Raw genomic sequence first — 18,661 nt, 5'->3', positions numbered from 1 at the left:
TGTGGTGAGTTAAAACTTTTTTTTTAATATTTCGATGTTGTTTAATATAGGGCCCACAATTTTTTTTTTAGGGCTTGATTAATATGGGGCCCAAAATTTTTTTTTTTTTTTTATGGGGGGTCCACAAACGGACGACGAAAAAGTGCCCCCAAACTCCCTCTTCTAAATAGTAGTAAAGTAAAGTAAAGTAAAGTAAAGTATAGAAGAAGGAAAAAAACAAAATAATAATAAAGGAAAAACAGAATCGAGCTTTGCTAAAATTTTGCGCCTGTAGCCACTGTGTAATCTTCAAACGAAACAAACGTAGGTAGCTATGCAAACTTTACTCTTGCCGGCGGGTCGCCCCGGCATCGGAACTGCTCCATTTGCTCTTCCACCTACCGGAAAACCATTAGCCGGACGACCAAATAATGCCCTAATTTCATCATTACCGTTTTCCTTTTTGCAAAAAGAGCCACTTAATTTGCCTCAATTGAGCAAAAGGACCAGAATATTAGCTTCTTCTCCCGTTTCTACACCCTACACTTCCCCAAATGAAGATCCTGAAAAAGCCAAGTTGCTTCAGGTACTAACTATGTTTGCACTATTTCCAGTTTCTTTTTTTTTTTTTTTTTGGTACAGCATTTTGCAATGTGTAACAAACTGTTAATGGTTGCACCTTTCGAAGTTTTTTTAGCTTTGTGAACTGAAATTGGGTTATTATGTACTATAATGAATCAATTGAGGGCATTAGGGTTTTCTTTTAGTATGTCAAAATGCTAAAATTTTCATTAATGACTCTGAAAAAGGTTAAGTTGCTTCAGGTACTTCCCATTTAATTTTTTGTAGCATTAATGGTTGCACCTTTCGATTGTGTAGAGGTTTTTAGCTTTGTGAACTGAAATTGGGTTATTGGGAGTGGAAATTGGTATGTATCTTAATGTGTTCAACTGCTGCTTTTAGGGTTAGTGTGTGAAAAGTAAATAAAGTTTGTCAAAATGCTGAAATAAGTAAAGATAGTTTTAATTGGATCCATTTTAGGTTCTGAAAGAATGAGTTTGGGTTCTTAATTGGGAATTTTTGAGTTGTTTTAAAATGTGCCAATCTAGTCTTGCTGCATTTTATCTTGTTTGATTGGTATATTTGAGTTAGTAGAAAATTTAGCAAACCCCTTTAGAGTCGAATTATTGAGCATTGGAGTGTGAAGTGGACATTTAGGATTCATATAGCCAACATCGACTAGCTTGAATTGAGGCTTTACTAAGAGTGTGTTTGGTATGAAGGAAAATGTTTTCTTGGAAAATAAGAGGTTTCTTACTTATTCTCTTGTGTTTGGTATGCAAGCAGAAAATATTGTCTCAAAAGCATTTGTATCTAATCTAGGCAAACACTAAGGGAGTTGGGGGTAGGGGTTTGGGTGGTGGGGATGATGGTGGCTATGAGGGTGGGGTGGGATTGGAGTGTGTTGGAGGGTGAGACGGGAAAATCAATGTGAAATGCCACTTGTGTAATTTGTTTTCCCTACTTCCATTAGGGAAGTCATTTTCCTCATTTTTAAGGAACTTGTTTTCCTCAAGAAAAATATTTTCCAAAAATTTTGGCACCAAACATGAGAAAATTGGAAAATATTTTCTAGTCCTCCATACCGAACACACCCTAAATATTGTTGTATTTGTGTCTTCGAGTTAGAGACTGATTGATTGGGTTTTGCTCAAACATTTAGGTTGCAAAAAGACTACAGGATACAGCAAGGTACTTCAAAAGATTGGGTACGCTAGGGTTTTGGGGACAGCTGGTATGTACGCTTGTTGCTGCAGTGATCCTTTCGTTTTCGGTTGTGATTACGGGGAAGATTACATCGCCCTTCACATTCTATTCAACTGCGGCTGGAATTGCAGCTGCTTTTATTTCAGTATTTTGGTCATTCGGCTATCTTCGTTTGTCTGAAAAGCTTCGGAGGTCAGCTAATGAGCCTTCAAAGGTACTGCCCCAGATTTTCTCAAATTTCCTTCTAAAATAGATTACACTATGTTGAACTCTGATCCAATCAATATGCAAAAAGAAAAAAGTGACAGATTCGTATTAACTTGATGCAAGTGCCTTTTAATTTGTGGTATACTAGTGATAGGAGTATTTATAACACGGATTTCACCTCAGATGGTGCTTCTTCAGCCATTGAGCTGGTTCTGAAATAAATGTACCATTTGTAAACCAGATGATATTTGAAGTTCCAGGTGCTATGAGAAACTAACGATTCACATAATCTTAATTTTGCTTCTGCTTTTCCTTATATTTCCTGATGCTTTTCCTGAAGTTGGTACATAACCTCCCTTTGAAGATACACGAACACATTGAGATATTGATGAACAAGAATGTTTGGTGCTTCCATAGACATTACTTTCCGTAAGTGCTAAGAGCGCAGCCGCACATGATCGGTGCGTTAGGCGCACGTCACAAGTTCGAATCCTGCTGCAGACAAAAGCTTAGTATTTGAATGCAACAACATACCCAATGTAATCCTACCTACCTTGTTTCCAATAGTGCTGCAACATTTTTGGAGAGTCTGAGCAACTTAGGTGTACGTAGACCTTACCCCTACCTCGGAGGTAGAGACTAGAGAAGCTGTTTCCCATAGACCCTTTAGTATTTAAATGAGAAGGATAAAATGGAGGATCAATTATCCCCCGAGTTTCGAACCGTGAGCTATTGGAATTCCCAGTTATCAAAAAAAAAAAAAAAGTTCATAACTTCCAGTTTTGTGGTTATTTCAATTAACGCTAGAGCTTCTGTGCCTAGAATTTCTAGAACAAGATTTGCTAACGTTGAAAGTACCTTACTAAATCCCTATTTTTAGCTGTTCTTCTGCTAGCTTTGTTGTAACTTGTATTTATAGAACTCCTCATTAGGCTTAAATTTAAGCACACATATGACTTATTATATTTCCTTATAAGGTATATGTATTTCTCTTACTTGTCATGTTGGTAAGTTTCGTGAAGTGTATGTCTAATGATTTGGCGGAGCTGTTCTACTGACTGCTTCTGTTGTAGGCTCCTCCTCGTGCTGATGTTGTGAAAAGCTTGAGAAACGGAATAGTGGTGAACCTTCTGGGAATGGGTGCCGCTATACTTGGCAATCAAGCAACTGTAGGTTTATTGGTGGCTAAGGCTCTTACCACATCAACTAATCCTTACCAGGGTTTGACTCCTGGGAGCAGCCCTGTGCTTGCTTTGGATGTATTTCTCGTTCAGGTATGCCTTTAAATTGTTCCACTCTTAACGTTTGGTTTCCTTCATTAATGTATTAAACACATTTCATTTATGAACTAGTAATTGAAATCGATAGAACAGAAAAAAGAGAAAAGATTTGCTTTATGAGGGGCTGAAAAATGGTTTTAAAGCGCTTATCTACTTTGTAAATTTGGCTATTCCCTAAATTATCTCATACATAGACAAGTACTTATAGGATATTTCATTTTTGGGTGCCCTACTTCCTCTTTGCCTTCTTCCCTGTGGAAGAGAAGAGGTTACATTTGGTCATCTCACGCTATTTTCTTTTCTCCTCCTCTTCTATATCTAGTCACTTTGATGTCTACTTCAAAAACATCGAGGTATCTTATTTTTTAGACTTGGAGAGGAGAACCACGTTGGTCCCTTTTTATCTCTTGATCTTCCAGCATGTGTAGTCTAAAGTCATGCATGCATTTGCGCTCTGTTCAGTGAGCTCAAGTGACCCACATTGGTACAATAGTTGCTAATCCCTGCTGTCTTACATGTTCTCTTTTACAGGCATCAGCAAATACCGTCGTTTCACACTTTCTAGGTCTGGTATTCTCATTGGAGCTGCTGCGCTCAGTCACCTTACCAACTTCAGAAGGCATTCCGGTTCCAAGGGCTGCATGAGGTGCTTGGGGAGTCAACATCATAATACTCTAGAAAGTTTCAGCAATAGGCTTTTGAGATCACAGCCATGTGTTTTTACTATAATATAAGTGACCCACTTCTTGATGACTTGCAAATGAAATTATTATTCTTTCTCCAATTTCTGAGAGGTTTTTGGTAAAAATCTTAACGACTATCATTGCATATGTTTTTGCGTCTAAAGGAAAGGGAGTTGTTTGCCACCTGTTAAAGACCCCTCTCACAGTGCAAGAAGCAACCTGACGCACTCTTTTTCTGTGTTAGTCTATTAGGAAATTTTTATGTCGACCTCTTTCTTTCTTTTGTGTACATTCTCCTTTTCCTTCTCTGCTACGGTTCCTCTTTTCTTTTTCTTTTTTTCTATTTATTCTTTTAGGGACTAAGACAATGGACAATAATGTTCTTAACATTCTAAAAAGATTTGCAGATTTAGAAGTTCATGGGAAGTTGCACGAAATTTTCAAAATGCTCATCGTTGTCTTAAACATACTAGTTGCAGGGTTCTTATGGATTCAACCAGATGATGTCCTTACGTCTTCTCTATTTATGCCTACCTCATGAGAGCTTATAGTGTTGACATATCCTCTACTTAAAACTCCTTGAATTAGCAAGTCGATTATTGAAGCAGAGATCCAAAATATCATCACGAGGGTGAAACATCACATTGTTTTGTTTAGTAACAAAGAATTCAACTATACATAGTCTAGGTCAAAGACAGCTTGCACGTTTGCACTAGTTGCTTCATATTACATCAGTCATGCCTTGACATGCCAAACGAAAATGAAAAAGGCACAGAATGCCGTTTTTAACAAGCAGTCCTTTTACCATACTAACTATAACCTTCAGTATATTAGAACATTGTATCTAAAAATGTCCTAAAAAGCATAACATAGTGATGAAAATTGTGGACATAATGGTCCCTTTCGATGACAGTAAATTACATATAATGCGCACAACAATTTGAGTAAGACCCAAATCCTCTTGAAAACAGTCCTGGTCCGTAGACATCAGGGTTGTCTCCTGTAAAAAGGCATCCACAGAGTTGTCAGACAATGGGAGAAGAATGCAAAAATAAAAAACAAATCTACATCTGGCATAAAATCTGAAACTCAACCATAAAGGAATTGATATATTTGTTACTCTGTTACATTCAGGCACCGTAACCAAATGAGTTTTGGTAGGCAAAAGGAAGATGACGTCTAACAGCTAGGAGCACAGACAAATGGATTCAAATTCAGAAAAGTCGCAACTTTGTCTGTCATTTTCCACATGATAAGCAAGCATTCTTCATCCAAACATGCACACCTTATTTCAATTAGAGGATGGGAAGTCCCTCTCAGCACTCAATAGCAGCATGTGGTTCTCGCTCAATGGGTAATCTCAGAGTGAACCCAAAGACTGAAGTATTATACACCTATTATTACATGTGTATAATATGAAAGTATGTATGGTTACACAGAACACCCCCGTCTTCTATGCATATATACATACATGGAGATGGAGACAAACAATACTTGTTCATTCAACGTATATTGTCTGGAGAGTTTTCTTGCAATTGTCCATACAAGCTTCATCCAAAGTTGGTCATAGCAAACTTTCTTCCATTTTTACTTGAAAATTCATAACGGCTACTAGTATATGTTCTCACTCAAACATATATTACAAAGATTTAGCACTTTATTATTTTATTCATAAGTAAGGATGTCCAAGAATAGCGGCGTTGAATTTCTTCCCCCTTTGACTTAGGATTAGTCAATTCTATTTCTCGATGGAGCGTGGAAGGGATATAACTCAATGTGGAGGATTACCTTGATATGGTGGAAGTCACCCTTGTGACCCTGATTATCCCAAGCCTAATGTGAGTTTTGCTAGTTTGATTTGTTCCCCCGTTGTTGATCAATGACATGAAAAAGGTTCGTACCATTAACATGATGAGGCAAGGATGGCTACATTTTTGTGAATGAACTCCGAAAGCGCATAGAGACAAGTTATGCCTTGGGATGAGAGACAAGTTCAAATCCGCTTTGTTCACAAACAAAGAATCTATAGTAAAGCAACTATCAATCTTATGGAGAGTTGATCCTAGCTAAGGATGAATGCTGGCAGCAGGCTTAATACATGCAAGTCAGATAGGAAATGGTGATTTCAGTGGCAGGCAGGCGACATACTGCATACAGTTCCAAAATTCAAATGGCTCGTCCTAACGCCGCTACTCTGACGTTTTATCTTCTCATTGTTATGTTGTGATGTTATAAAGAACATGCTTAAGGTACTTCAACTCTACCATATTTGTTAGTTATCCAACCTTTGCTCTTTAAAGCACTTTGGAGTACAAAAGTATAAGCCATTACTGTTACATAGTTCGACATATGTGAAATGCTTAAAGCTACAAGATCACTTGTCCAAATGGAGTGCATCCAGCTATTAGATACAGTACTTAACATATAAATTTAACCATCAAACCAGTTTAGAAGATTATCATGTCAACTTGTGTCATAAATCAAGCACACAATCTAGGAACTCCTATATGTCATCTTGAATCAAGGCACACATTTTAATAAAGAAAACAAATCATCTTCTTAAAAGAAATGAATTAAGAAGAATAAATAAATAAATAAATAAATAAGAACATCAATCTGGTTTGCATATATCAAGAACTATTATAACAAACGACAAGTATATTATTGATTAATTACTCGAAAAAGGTATCATACCGTCTTTGAACATCTAGCAATCAAGCATCTGCTTGAGGAGACCTGATCTGTTGTGCCAATTGCTCATCAGCCTTTCTGAGAAACTCATCCCAACCACTACCTGGACTAGTATCTAGGTAATCATAAGGAACAGCGGTTTTCAAACCAGGACGGACCCCACACTGGCTTTCTACAATTCTAAACTCCAAGCAATCTCCCTCTTCCCTCAATTTATCTTCCAATTCCTCCCAGGTGAAAAGCAAAGGTAAGGTAAATGCGGCCCAAGGATTGAAATCCAAAAGCTTAACTCGTTCATCATTTGTGACATATACATCAAATGTATAACTTTCTGATTCAAAATTTCCCTTCACCTTATAATTGAAAAATGCCTGGATTATTGTTATCAACTCGTCTTTCTTCTCAAGAAGACCAGGATAGAATCCAGTCACCTCGCGCTGGGAGACCCCCAAAAGGATCCCATTGCGTACAAAGCAGCGAAATTCCATCTCGGGGCGCAGGGATGAGTACCATTTTCGAAGTGCAAGGAAAAACTTTGAGGGCCTCGAGACAGTCTTATCACTGCACGAATCATACACATGGCATAGATCATGGATTAGAGAATCCGATGCCCGTAGTAATAGTGCAACCTCACTGAAAGAGTTGCAACAAAGATTCCCAGTTGAACTGATCCATGCAGCATCTTTTGGTGCGCTCCAATTAAGCTTAGGGAAGACAGAACCCCCAAGGGCCATTATAGATTCCTTGATCTTCGTTTCCAGTTCCGGGAAAGAAGGAGGAGGTGATGGTCGTTCTGATTCGTCTTCCGACCCTTCAGATACTTCAAAGTCCTCCTCTTCTTCAGGTTTATGGATCCTATTAGGCAGTGCATCATCATCATCAATAGAAAGAGGGAGAAGGAATGGACCGTGATCATTGGTAAGGTACTCTACAAAGGATTCGGGTAGCTCATGAATCATTGTCTTTATGGAATCAGATTTAAATCTGGGGTACCACTCCTGAATCTGGCACCTATTTACTTCTTCCTCTTTCATTTTTTCTTCAGAAAGGAATAAACTTTATCCTGAAACAAAAATGATCAATTATCAACTTTACTATAAGTAGCTGCAATATGAGCCAACAAAGACAAAGAACTAAATGAATGAGGCTCCCTAACAAAAAACTAACGATTTAAATGATTTTGAGAAACAAGAGACAAGGGAAAAAAATGGAGCGAACCTTTGGGGTGCTTCACATCAGGGGCGGAGCTAGTAGCCCTGATACGGGTTCAGCCGAATGCAGTAACTTTTGCTCGAACAATGTATTTTTGTTAATAAATTCATTAAATATATATACAAATATTAAATTTAGAACCCAATTATTACCACTTAATGTCGTCATTCTAAAATCTAAAATCTAAAACCTAGAAACCCATAAAGTTGAAATCTTGGCTCTGCACCAGCTATCCTAATTACATCTACATATGCAATCAAGGTTGAGTTGGATTTGTGCATACTGATCCCTATATCCTAATTTATTCTATCATTCAATTCCTCTTTATCAATGCGAAATTAGAGTAGAAAGTATCTGACGCTGATTTTTAATGGTTTTACTTTTTTTCCTCATCTTAAACAATTCACTCACCATAAAACAACTTCAAAATAACGATTTAAAGGAAAGGAAGTAGAAAATCCCTACTATCAACAACAAAGGCCTGAACAATTCAATCATCACAACCAATCTGAAGACACTTGTCTTTTTTTTGTTTGGAGATTTTATAGCAGAAATAAAAGCAAATAAAAAGTAAAGAAGCGGAGAATATAACTAAAACTCGCATAGAAGAAAAAGAGAGAAAAATTTACCTATTGTTGAAGAAACCGCTGGAAGAGACAGTAAGAAAAAAAGAAAAGGAACGTTAGGTCAAGGGCTTTTTGTAAGTGAGGGCAATGTTGGAAACTGAAAAATTACAACAAGGGATACAAAGGTAAAATTATTGCTCAGCCCAAAATTAATAGGCTTCCTCTGTGTCAATTTGTTTGTCTGATCTTACCGTGACACAATATTTAAGAAAGTAAAAAAAAAATTTTAAAATATATAAAATGTATGAAGTGTCTTGTAACCCTAAACATGATATGTGTAAAGCTGGAAGGTTACTACAGTATTATTTGCGAGTCATGAAACTCAAAAATAAATTATACAATACTAAACAACTGCTCTCAACAAATGGCTCTATTATAGCAGTTAAATTCTCATAAAATCAATTCTTGTTATAAAGCCAATAATTATTGTTTTCTCAGCCCAATTTAAAGGACAGGAGTTCATCCAATTAATATACTCCAAATATTTTATTACTCAATGTATGTATTGCATCAAAACTAATTTATATTTATAATTTTATAAAATTTAATCTAACGTCATAAATTAAACATAAATGGAGAATATCTTATGTGTGAATCTTTCTAATTATGTGGTATAAATATTGGTATATTAGTCATTCTAAAGAGTGAATAAAAAGCGAACTCTCTCTGTCACCAAACACCATAAAAGTATTGGATGCTTTTAAGGTGACATTTTGAGTAGAAAGAGAACATTAAAGCCATGACAAAGAAGAGACAAAAAAAATGAATGTGTTTGAGAGGCGGAGGATAACATTAAAGCCATGACAAAGAAGAGAGGGAAAAAAATGTAAGTGATCAAAGTAGTTGCGTAAGCAAAGCGAGGATTACGGATCTCAAATCTCCTCCAATGAGGTAAGATTTGATATTCAATTTGAATGTGTGGACGTTGGTATAGTAACAGATACCGCTCAAAACCTAATCTATTTCACATCCACCAACCCAAACACACATAAATTGATTAACTATGTCCCAACAAGGACGAGAACGAAACGAATTTACTAGTATTTACAGATCATTGAACTCAAGTTTGTTTAACACAAACACGTACGTATTACTTAGAAAATTCTTCACCTTCCACTTTAATTTTTGCTGTAATAACTCTAGTTATAACATTTTCAATTGAAAGTCATCGCTAACAGCATTGCAACAAAAAAGGTGGTGGACAAAAAGTTTGATTTTGTGGTGAAAGAATAGAGCGAAAACAGAGAAGATTTACGATAGAATATCAAGGAGGTTGTGGAACAAAAGTTATTCACATCGAACAAATGTACTGCCGATGAGATTTTGTCCAAGATTAAATTAGTTTGGGTTGTGCATATAGCGATCTTTTTTGGTTTTGTAAATTTCTGATTTGTTTGTCTCTGATTGTGGTAATCGTTTTTTTAATTAATTTTGTTTGATATAAATTTGTTCCCTTTTCTGATCACATCTAGCTAATATTATCAATATGTTGATTCAGGTTGATGTTAAGTACTTTTTGAATTTTAAATGCTTATAAATACTTTCCCTTTTCAAGTTTTTAATCTTAGTAATATTTAGATCAAGTTTGAGTGAGTGTATAGCATATTTATTTTCATCTTGAGACTGAGTGAGTTTAGTAATATTTTGTTTGTTATAGTGTAAAGATTTCAATTGGTATGAAATATGTATATCTCACTCAAGACCTAAATTTCGATCAAAATATAGTGTATAAAATCGATAACAAATATGTAAATAACTGTATAAATTTAGTATAGAGTTTATGTTTATGCAAATTTAATACACCTACAAAAGAACATACAAAACTTAAAATACAATTGTCTTACACTTACAAAAAAAAAAAAAAAAAACTTTACCAAAAAATACAATTGTCTTACAAACTCAGCATACAATTATCATACAACTTTAATACAAACTTACAATAGCTTCAGTATTTTAATCTTTTCAGTTAAATTATCATAAAATTAATTCTTGCTATATATATAGTATGTGTATATATATAGGAGTAACACGCAATCGCAAAATCAGTAGATGTTTTGAAGTTTCCACACAAACAAAAAGTTACATAGAAAAAAAGCATTATCAACAGTGGAGTAGCTACTTGAAGAGCACAGAGAGAGGTGAATGAAACTGAGCGAGGAGGAAGAAATAGGAAAGGTTTGACGGCTAGTGAACCATTAGAGAAATGTGGGCCGACTAAAACCCAAGATTTTGATGTGCTTAACGAAAATATTAGCTTGAAAAATTGATAGACTTGCCATGTGAACCAATAAAATTAAGCTATTGTGGTTGAATCGTCAATTCGTCACGTACAAAAGGAATTGGTCTTCCTATACAAACAATAGTATTTTCAATCGGGCTTGGAGCAATGAATTAGTATTCTTATTTTTTATTTATGTTCCTAGTAAGTGGAATGAAGATATCAAAAAAGTACTACTCGTATCATAACGTTTTTGCCAAAGTGCATTAATTTTCAATTGAGTCAGGTGCTTATACAACAACAACAACAATATACCCGAAGCAAGTGAGGTTTGAAGAAGGTAGTGTGTACGCATACCTTACCCCCTATACTGGGAGATAGAAAGGCTCATAAAATAAAGGAAGGAAAATGAAACGAGAAAAATAAAATAAAAGAATGAGATAAGAATATGTTACCATATGGATGGACTACGAAATCAAAGAGAGAAATGTTTCATTGAGACTAATAATACAATAGTTTTGTTGAGTTAGATTCCTCCAAAAGTTTTACCAACGGCCTACTTAAAATTCGGAAGAAATGAAAGTTCAAATTTTGTTTATGATCTTTTTCCTCCTTTTCTCTCCCTTTATTTATCTAAGAAATTAATCCAAAAGCAGAATTTGGGCTCACTCCCCCCTTTTTTTTTTTTCCCCCAATATGCTCAACCAACCTTTTTTCTAAATTAGTTGATTTTCAATATGCTCAACCAACCTCAATTCATTTATATGTAATAGTTTTTTTTCTTTTTTTTTCTTTTTGAAAAAAAAAAAACTCAATTCATTTGAGGCTGGAACATAATTAATTAATGGGAAAAGGGTCAAAAATACCCCTCTACTTTGGAAAAATGGCTAAAAATATCCTTCGAACTTATTTTGGGTCAAAAATACCCCTCCCATTCTTAAAGTTTTCAAATATACCTCTTTCTTGACGGAAATTATCCCCCTAAATAACCTGATATCCTTTTTAAGCCCGATCCGACTAATAATAACTCATAAGATCCCCTTATTCCCCCAATTCCCTCAAACTTCAAACCCCCTATGATTTTTGGATTATTATTTTTCTTTTTTTTTTTTCTTTTTGAAAAAAAAAACTCAATTCATTTGACGCTGGAACATAATTAATTAATTAATTGATCAATAATAACAAACATTCAAATCTTTTTATTAAAACAATCAATTTACTACTACTGAAAGCATCATTACAAGCGCTCAGCCTAATTCATTGGGCTGTCTTTTTGCTATACTTACTGGAATTCCGTTCACGTAGAACGAGTTCACCACTTTTATGACTCCATTAAACATCACAAAATACGATTCGTCATAAAACAGTTCTAAACCGATATAACATTAATTAATGTTCAAACTACACTTTGCTCATTAACATAAACTACCGATTAGTTATTGTTTAAGTTACCCTGAAGTATTACTTTTATTATCATTTTCTATGACACAAAATTAGTCAGTATTACTGTAAATAAAATGTGATCTTTCAATGTCATTCGGGAATGGAGGTCTGCTAAGTGCTAACAATAGATTCCCAGAAAAAGATTAGCGGAAAAAAACATAACAAAAAGAAAAAGAAAGAGAAAAGGAAGGACAAAATCCTACAAATTGATTAAACTATAACACCCCCACAACATTCACATCATTACAGAGCAGTTTCCCCAACACCACCCCAGCCAAAGGGAACCTTTTTCCAATGTTACCTAAAAGAAATTCGCGTGAAAGAGCTGGCCATCAACTACACAACCAAAAAACAGAAAAAGGAAAAAGCTGAACTGCAGTTACTAAGGTGCTCAAAGTATACTAGATTAGAGTACAAATACTAGGCAACAAGCATCAGATATATTCTAAATCATAGTAAAAGAGAACTTCCAGAGTATGCACTAGCACCATTGAAATGCTTGTGGATTACCAATCAAATGACCATGCCACTATTTCAATTCCAATCATGTAAACCATTACTTCATCTGCCACAGGCACTTCCACTAACCAAGATCATCGAGAACCATTCACAAAAAATAACAAATAACTAGTAAGTTCAATCTTCTTAAAACCGATGTGTTACAAGGCAATTAAATCTCATCCCATCGATGTTGGATGGTGCAGTCCTAGGTCAACCTACAAAACAATAAAACAGATTTCAGAAAATTCTGAGAACAAAGTTTTCATGCATGAACACGGAATAATGCATCAAGGCTATCTCTGCTTTAATCCACTATCAAAGGGGAAACAAAGTTGAAATGGAAGTAAAAGAGTCGTGAAATCAAGAAAAGGAGCAAAGGGAACATATTTCCTCATCAGCAGAAAATTGACAGATGAGGGTGGAGGCAAAAGGACGTATAGCTTCTAATTATTTACACCAACCAGTTTCTCACCACTAAGTCTATACAGGTCAACTGACCTAGTGTATGTAGCTGCTTGGAAATGTATGTTCGCGCTGGAATTAGGATATTTCTGTATGCTAAACAGTGATTGTTCATGGTAACTATTGGTAAATTCATTGCTATGATTCCAGAGATCAATGTGGATGTTCAAGATGAAGCAGTAGAGATCCTAAATCTCTGCTGTCAGTGGGTAAAAGTAAACAGTGCTCCAATGAGCTAATATACATGCCCACCAATTCCCCAAAGATATATAATTGAAATAGGTTTAGAATCTTTTTGAAACACAACAAATAATGTGAATATACTCAACTCGAAAGCTTGGCATAAAGGAGTCAGAAGTATAGTACTTCTTAAGATGAATGGCTGCCTAATGTTTAGATAAGTTTGGAATGTATGTACATGTCTTATATTAGCAGAAAGGAAATATTTCCAAGTGCAGACACAAAAATCCTATCTACAAGCTGCCTTTGGGATCTTGGATGTTGTTTGAACAACAGTAAGGAGATGAATCTCCATATCAGCAAGGTTGTCTATCTGGTTCGCATGAATCACACCTCTAACCAAAATCAGAACACGAAATAAGAATCTCACTGCAAAGGCAAGAAGTCTAATTGCCTGACTCAACCCGCAGAGGTATCCCTTGGAACCCAAACTCAGAATTTTACCCTCCCCAGACTCCACTTGTGGATTACACTGGGTATGCTGTTGTTACTGTTGTTGTGAATTGACTTGTGACATTTGTCAATAAACTTTAGAAGCAAAACAGTGAGGGAAGCTTTTATGCCAAAGGCTTACGGCTTATTTAGAAGATTAATCACATATATAGAAGGTAAAATGAAGTATGTATAACTTACTCTTGGCATTAAGGAAAAAAAAAACTATAGAACTTTTGACCTTGAACAAAATCTCCTTTCTATTCCATTTGTCCTAACTTTTTTTACTTTGCATTCCAAAAACCTTTTTAGTTTGTTTAGATCTATCGTAGAAAATGTAGAGAACCTCTAGTGTTAGAAAACACCTAATTTGTCTTAACAGACGGACTATTAAGTATTGGAACAAACTTGAGTGTCTTATTTTTCATGTAGATTCTAGATATGAACTTTTTTTGTAAAAATTAAAGGAACCACTCATGTTTGGTTGATCTCTGAAGAGCAGTTAGGTGAAATGGTCTATTGACTTAGGACAGAAGGATGATCTATTCATCTTTTGATTGTTTGATAATTTAATTTGCTATGCAAGTCCAATCCAAAATTTTCTCAGGGATAAATTTAACTGTTCTATTTTCTTTGAGTTTCTCTATTCAAAATTCCTGTTTAGCGAATATATGCACTAATAAATTTAATAAACCAACATTTTCCATGCTTTTGCATGACACAGGATAGTAGATTCATTTATCATATTTGCACTTTATTAAGAAAATGTCTGGATCTGCCCCTGGTTAGTATCAATCTCTAAATTCTGAGGTGTACAAAGGGATAAAGCAATGCAAAAGTTGGGGAGCAACGTCTCCTGGCCCACCACTAGTTTACTACTGCAGTCATTCTTCTACATATGAAGCATATGTTGGATAGCAATAAGAGAAGCAGAACCACAAGCTGACCTTACTTTATAGGAATAAAAATGGGCTAAATACATCATCATCCAAATTTAAGATAAAATATTTTGTTTGAGATATTATAGAAAATTTACATTCTTATTTAGGGGCACTTTGTCATGTCTAAAGTCTCAGTGAAACAAGAAAATCACCTGCAAAATGGATGAAAGAATTTTGACATTTTACTCCCTGAACCAAAAAAATGCTCTTGGCAAAGTGTGATCTAACATAAGTTTGTACGGATGTACCAACTGATTGCCTCTTTGTTGCATTATAGAATGAAGATATGATGACTAGAGACTCCATACAAAGGAAACATGGAGATACGCTTAGTTCTTAGGAAATAAACCCACTTCAGGAAATACCAGAATAGTCGGATGTATAGATCTGGAAAAGAAAAATTTGCCCTTTAGTCCCCAAAGACTCTTAATCGTTTCACTTATTCTCTATGTAACGACCATTTTCTATCCTTCCACTTCTACTCGTACTAATATTTGGGCCTTAGGGTAACTAGAGTCACTTCTGGTCAAAGGAATCAGAAATGACATTCATTTAGTTCTTTAAAGCGAAAAGAGGGATATCCAAGAGCAAATGATAATTACATAGTTGAAAGGCATAAAAAGATAAAATAAGACAGATCTTCAGTATCTTCTCTTACATGTAACTTTCTCCACATTCTTTTACTTAATTCTATGGTTTTTCCCATGTTTCCAAATTTCTCCCAAAATTAAGGCATCTGAAGCACAAATATATTGCTTAGCTAAAAGAATCTGTCTTCATTGGTCAGCGGACTATCAATACGCCCATAAAAGGGAAAGGACGTTACCGAGGGAAATCATACATCAGGGTTATAGCTGCATTATCAAAAGTCTTCAGATGGAGAGTCAATTGTTCTTCTAATTATACAGCCAAGAAATATGAAAATTCGTCCCAAAACAAGTCAAGCAGCAAGTAAAATAACTCTTATTAGTGCCCCCTGTCTATTAGGATATCAAGAACTAATAGCAGCACAAATGTATTTTGCTTACAGATCAAAAGGCACAGCATAAAGGATTCAGAGCAGCAGAACATTATTGTGACAAGCAAATGTTTAATTCTATAGACATTTCACAAGACAACAGAACCCAGACATCCTGTGAAGATATGCATAGGAAAGAACAGAAAAGCGCATGTATATCTTTGTATCTGAGAGAAAGAGAACGAAAGAGAAAGGGGTGAGAGGAGACATTACATTTTACTGAGTCTTCTTTTCCTTATTTGAAGACCTTGAAATCTTTCTCAGTACATTCTCGTCAATTTTCCTGTACTGTGTCTGAATGACCTTTTGTGCTATAATAAGCTTGTCATCAATTTGATCTTGGTACTTGTCATACAACAGAGGCACAGACAAGCTAAAAAGAACTCCTGAAAGTAAGATACAAAATCCAGTCAAGGACAAATCCCAAACAACAACTTATATCACCTGAAAAGAACCCTACTCACCCATGTAGATGAAAGTGAGCAAGTTGAAAAAACTACCAACATAAGATATCAGCCACAATCCAAGAGCAACCTGATAAACCAATCCATATTAACAGAATGTAAATGTTAACAAAACATGACGCACCATAACGTGACAAACATGATGCTTGAAATGGAAAGGGTCCTATAAAAACAGACCTTAACAAAAAGTTTTAAATTCCCACCAATAGCAATATCATGGGCAATCATCAGGACATGATTGATCCAAACACGCATCGAGTCAGCAGCCTTCACCACAGATTCCTCGTGAACCTCCAAATCAGGGATCGGAGGTAAAGGCCTGTAATTGTATAAACATAATTGATTCAGTAATCCATAAAAAGTCTTACTACAACAACACCACCAACAACAACCACAAACCCAGTGTAATCCCACATGACGGGGTTTGGGGAGGGTAGAGTGTATGCAGAACTTACCCCTACCTTGGGAGGTAGAGAGGTTGTTTCCGATATACCCTTGGCTCAAAGAACGATAACAACGGAGGCTAAATAAACAACAGGTCGTAATAGAAATCTAAAAATAAGGGAAAACGCGAATAATACTAATAGTCTAATACTCTGAGAAAAAAGTCTTACTAGAGCATAATCATTAAAAAGACAACACAATCAGAACCACAACTGAAATGCAACAGCCAGAGGCAGATCTACTTCAGATGCACCCACTACCTAACAGTAGGCTTTAATTTTCAAATACAGTATTAAAGATAAAATCAATGATCCACCAATCTTATTCAGAGAGCAATCAGAAACTATAATGAAAAAGTTGAATTGCATTACATGCAGTTATCTCATTACCTGTTAAGAAGTGAGGCAGATTTAGCCCAGAAGAAGAGAATAACAACTAGAAGCAACATAACATTGGCAATAAAGGAAAGGACATTATAGCCAGCTTTCTCAAACAGAATCCAAAGTGCAGTGGAACTAACAAGAAGAGTAACACTAGCACACCATCTCCTCCACAACAGCATATCCGCCACTGCAAAAAAAAAAAAATTAAGCACTTCAACAAAAAAATTGCAATTGAATAGTATTCTCTCCCAATTTATGTTATATTTTTTGCTTCCGGAGATTCAAACTGTAAGATGTACTTTGTCAACACATCGATATGAGAAAAGTTGCAACTATAGTACTTTTCATGTAGTTTTCAAATACATAAATTTTAATCTAAAAATATCGAGTTAATCTAATCCAATTTAGCTTCAAAATTTAGTCAAATTAACTCTCAAAAATAGAAAAGTTCACATAAATTGGGACACATGGAGCATTTTTTTATATAGAAAAATAAAAGTTGATTATAATCGTGATCAAGTGGTGCTTCAAAATCCATACTGAATTGATGCATTGATTAATAAATGCGATAAGGTCAATGTCAAATCTGAATTAATTGACATGCATGAACTGGGGCTATGGATGCATATATATAGAGAGAGAGAAACATTAATTGGATGCATATATATATATAGAGAGAGAGAGAGAGAGAAACCTGGGCCGCCACCAAGAGCATGATGAACAAAAGACTGACGATTATCTCCCATGTCGATTAGGGTTTTGCCTAATCTGCAACCGCTGGAAGGAAGACTCTGTAAAGGGCGATGACAGTATATTTTTGGTAAATCAGTTCAACTTTTCAAATTTGCCAGCCTTACTAATGGATTAACGATTAAACAATAACATAATCAATCAAAAGTAATGAGGAAAAAATATATCAAAAAGACGTTATGCTAAAGGTGGAAAGGTGAAGGCTGTTTCTTTTCTTTTCTTCTCTTTCTTTTTTTTTTTTTTTAAACAAATAAAAACCTTACATTTCATAATTACTATGTCTAAGAACGATGGGGTCAAATTTACGATCAAATCAAATATTACCAAGTAATTGCATCATCAAATGCACCAAAGAGAGTAATCAAAATTAAACAAATGGAACCTTGTTGGGTAAAACTATAACCTTCTTGCTCCTGCAATCCTATTGTATGGCCAACGACTAACTTGTCATAAGTCTAATGTACATATTACAGGTCGCAAATTAAACAAATGAGTGCATTACACTGTAAAAATAGAATTATCACGTTGTGCATATCAAAATTTTCTCTCAAAGAGACTACCTAACCTGTTCGTGTTTATGTCAACGCTGCCTTTAATAGGAACAAATTTACTTTAGCCAAGGGATGTTGCTCCAACAGTTGAATGCTTTAGAGTTTTTGATTATTTTACTCTTTTTTGGGTACTCTATTATTTTACTTCTGCTCCTGGTAAAGAAGAGATGTAAACGATGTGTTGGTCTCTTAAATTGTACGCAAAAGAGGACAACAACAATTGGTGCTGCCCACCAACCGTTAGTGATGATTTGGTTCAATGATTCAACTATAACTTCAAGTAAATACTAGAGGTTGGGGCTTCCCAAAGACTATATATTACCAGTAGACTGGGTAACGCCCTACTATGCTGACAATGGACACCTGATA

At 35.3% G+C, this 18,661-nt stretch overlaps 3 protein-coding genes across 8 annotated transcripts; 1 reads left to right on the top strand and 2 right to left on the bottom strand.

Annotated features, from left to right (window-relative positions):
- The first annotated feature begins 222 nt into the window (after positions 1–222).
- Positions 223–4,017, top strand: LOC132064856 (protein TIC 21, chloroplastic). Its single transcript, XM_059458001.1, has 4 exons — positions 223–565; positions 1,703–1,960; positions 3,027–3,227; positions 3,765–4,017. Exons 1-4 carry the CDS (start codon positions 314–316, stop codon positions 3,876–3,878), a joined length of 825 nt encoding a protein of 274 aa, XP_059313984.1. The 5' UTR covers positions 223–313; the 3' UTR covers positions 3,879–4,017.
- A 527-nt stretch (positions 4,018–4,544) lies between these two features.
- LOC132064855 (uncharacterized) lies at positions 4,545–8,599 on the bottom strand. 3 transcript variants are annotated; one of them, XM_059457997.1, is made up of 3 exons: positions 8,449–8,598; positions 6,611–7,670; positions 4,545–4,916 (listed from the first exon to the last, which is right to left on the bottom strand). In XM_059457997.1, the coding sequence occupies exon 2, from the start codon at positions 7,639–7,641 to the stop codon at positions 6,631–6,633; it is 1,011 nt and encodes a 336-aa protein (XP_059313980.1). In that variant the 5' UTR covers positions 7,642–7,670; positions 8,449–8,598; the 3' UTR covers positions 4,545–4,916; positions 6,611–6,630. The 3 variants fall into 3 exon arrangements, with proteins under 3 accessions (XP_059313980.1, XP_059313981.1, XP_059313983.1); XM_059457998.1 differs by lacking the exon at positions 8,449–8,598 and adding an exon at positions 7,826–8,097; XM_059458000.1 differs by lacking the exon at positions 4,545–4,916 and having other exon boundaries at positions 6,610–7,670; positions 8,449–8,599.
- Positions 8,600–12,292: 3,693 nt separating this feature from the next.
- Positions 12,293–18,532, bottom strand: LOC132064852 (reticulon-like protein B11). Of its 4 annotated transcripts, none has more exons than XM_059457992.1 (7): positions 18,307–18,532; positions 17,686–17,782; positions 16,998–17,178; positions 16,342–16,483; positions 16,165–16,234; positions 15,914–16,086; positions 12,293–12,822 (listed from the first exon to the last, which is right to left on the bottom strand). In XM_059457992.1, exons 2-6 carry the CDS (start codon positions 17,735–17,737, stop codon positions 15,917–15,919), a joined length of 615 nt encoding a protein of 204 aa, XP_059313975.1. In that variant the 5' UTR covers positions 17,738–17,782; positions 18,307–18,532; the 3' UTR covers positions 12,293–12,822; positions 15,914–15,916. The 4 variants fall into 4 exon arrangements, with proteins under 4 accessions (XP_059313975.1, XP_059313977.1, XP_059313976.1 ...); XM_059457994.1 differs by lacking the exon at positions 18,307–18,532 and adding an exon at positions 18,145–18,265; XM_059457993.1 differs by lacking the exon at positions 18,307–18,532 and adding an exon at positions 18,124–18,247.
- Positions 18,533–18,661: the final 129 nt, after the last annotated feature.

Source organism: Lycium ferocissimum, chromosome 7, assembly GCF_029784015.1.
Source record: "Lycium ferocissimum isolate CSIRO_LF1 chromosome 7, AGI_CSIRO_Lferr_CH_V1, whole genome shotgun sequence".
Taxonomy (NCBI): domain Eukaryota; kingdom Viridiplantae; phylum Streptophyta; class Magnoliopsida; order Solanales; family Solanaceae; genus Lycium; species Lycium ferocissimum.
The sequence above is the reverse complement of the archived record's forward strand: the minus strand, read 5'-3'. Positions and strand labels throughout refer to the sequence as shown.

Coding starts and splice junctions, on each gene's coding strand:
- LOC132064856 (XM_059458001.1), top strand. CDS start 314: ATGCAAACTTTACTCTTGCCGGCGGGTCGCCCCGGCATCGGAACTGCT. Junction 566..1,702: donor AAAAAGCCAAGTTGCTTCAG/GTACTAACTATG, acceptor TCAAACATTTAG/GTTGCAAAAAGACTACAGGA. Junction 1,961..3,026: donor CAGCTAATGAGCCTTCAAAG/GTACTGCCCCAG, acceptor CTTCTGTTGTAG/GCTCCTCCTCGTGCTGATGT.
- LOC132064855 (XM_059458000.1), bottom strand. CDS start 7,641: ATGAAAGAGGAAGAAGTAAATAGGTGCCAGATTCAGGAGTGGTACCCC.
- LOC132064852 (XM_059457992.1), bottom strand. CDS start 17,737: ATGGGAGATAATCGTCAGTCTTTTGTTCATCATGCTCTTGGTGGCGGC. Junction 17,179..17,685: donor TGCTCTTGGTGGCGGCCCAG/GTTTCTCTCTCT, acceptor TTTTTTTTGCAG/TGGCGGATATGCTGTTGTGG. Junction 16,087..16,164: donor GCTCACTTTCATCTACATGG/GTGAGTAGGGTT, acceptor TCTTACTTTCAG/GAGTTCTTTTTAGCTTGTCT.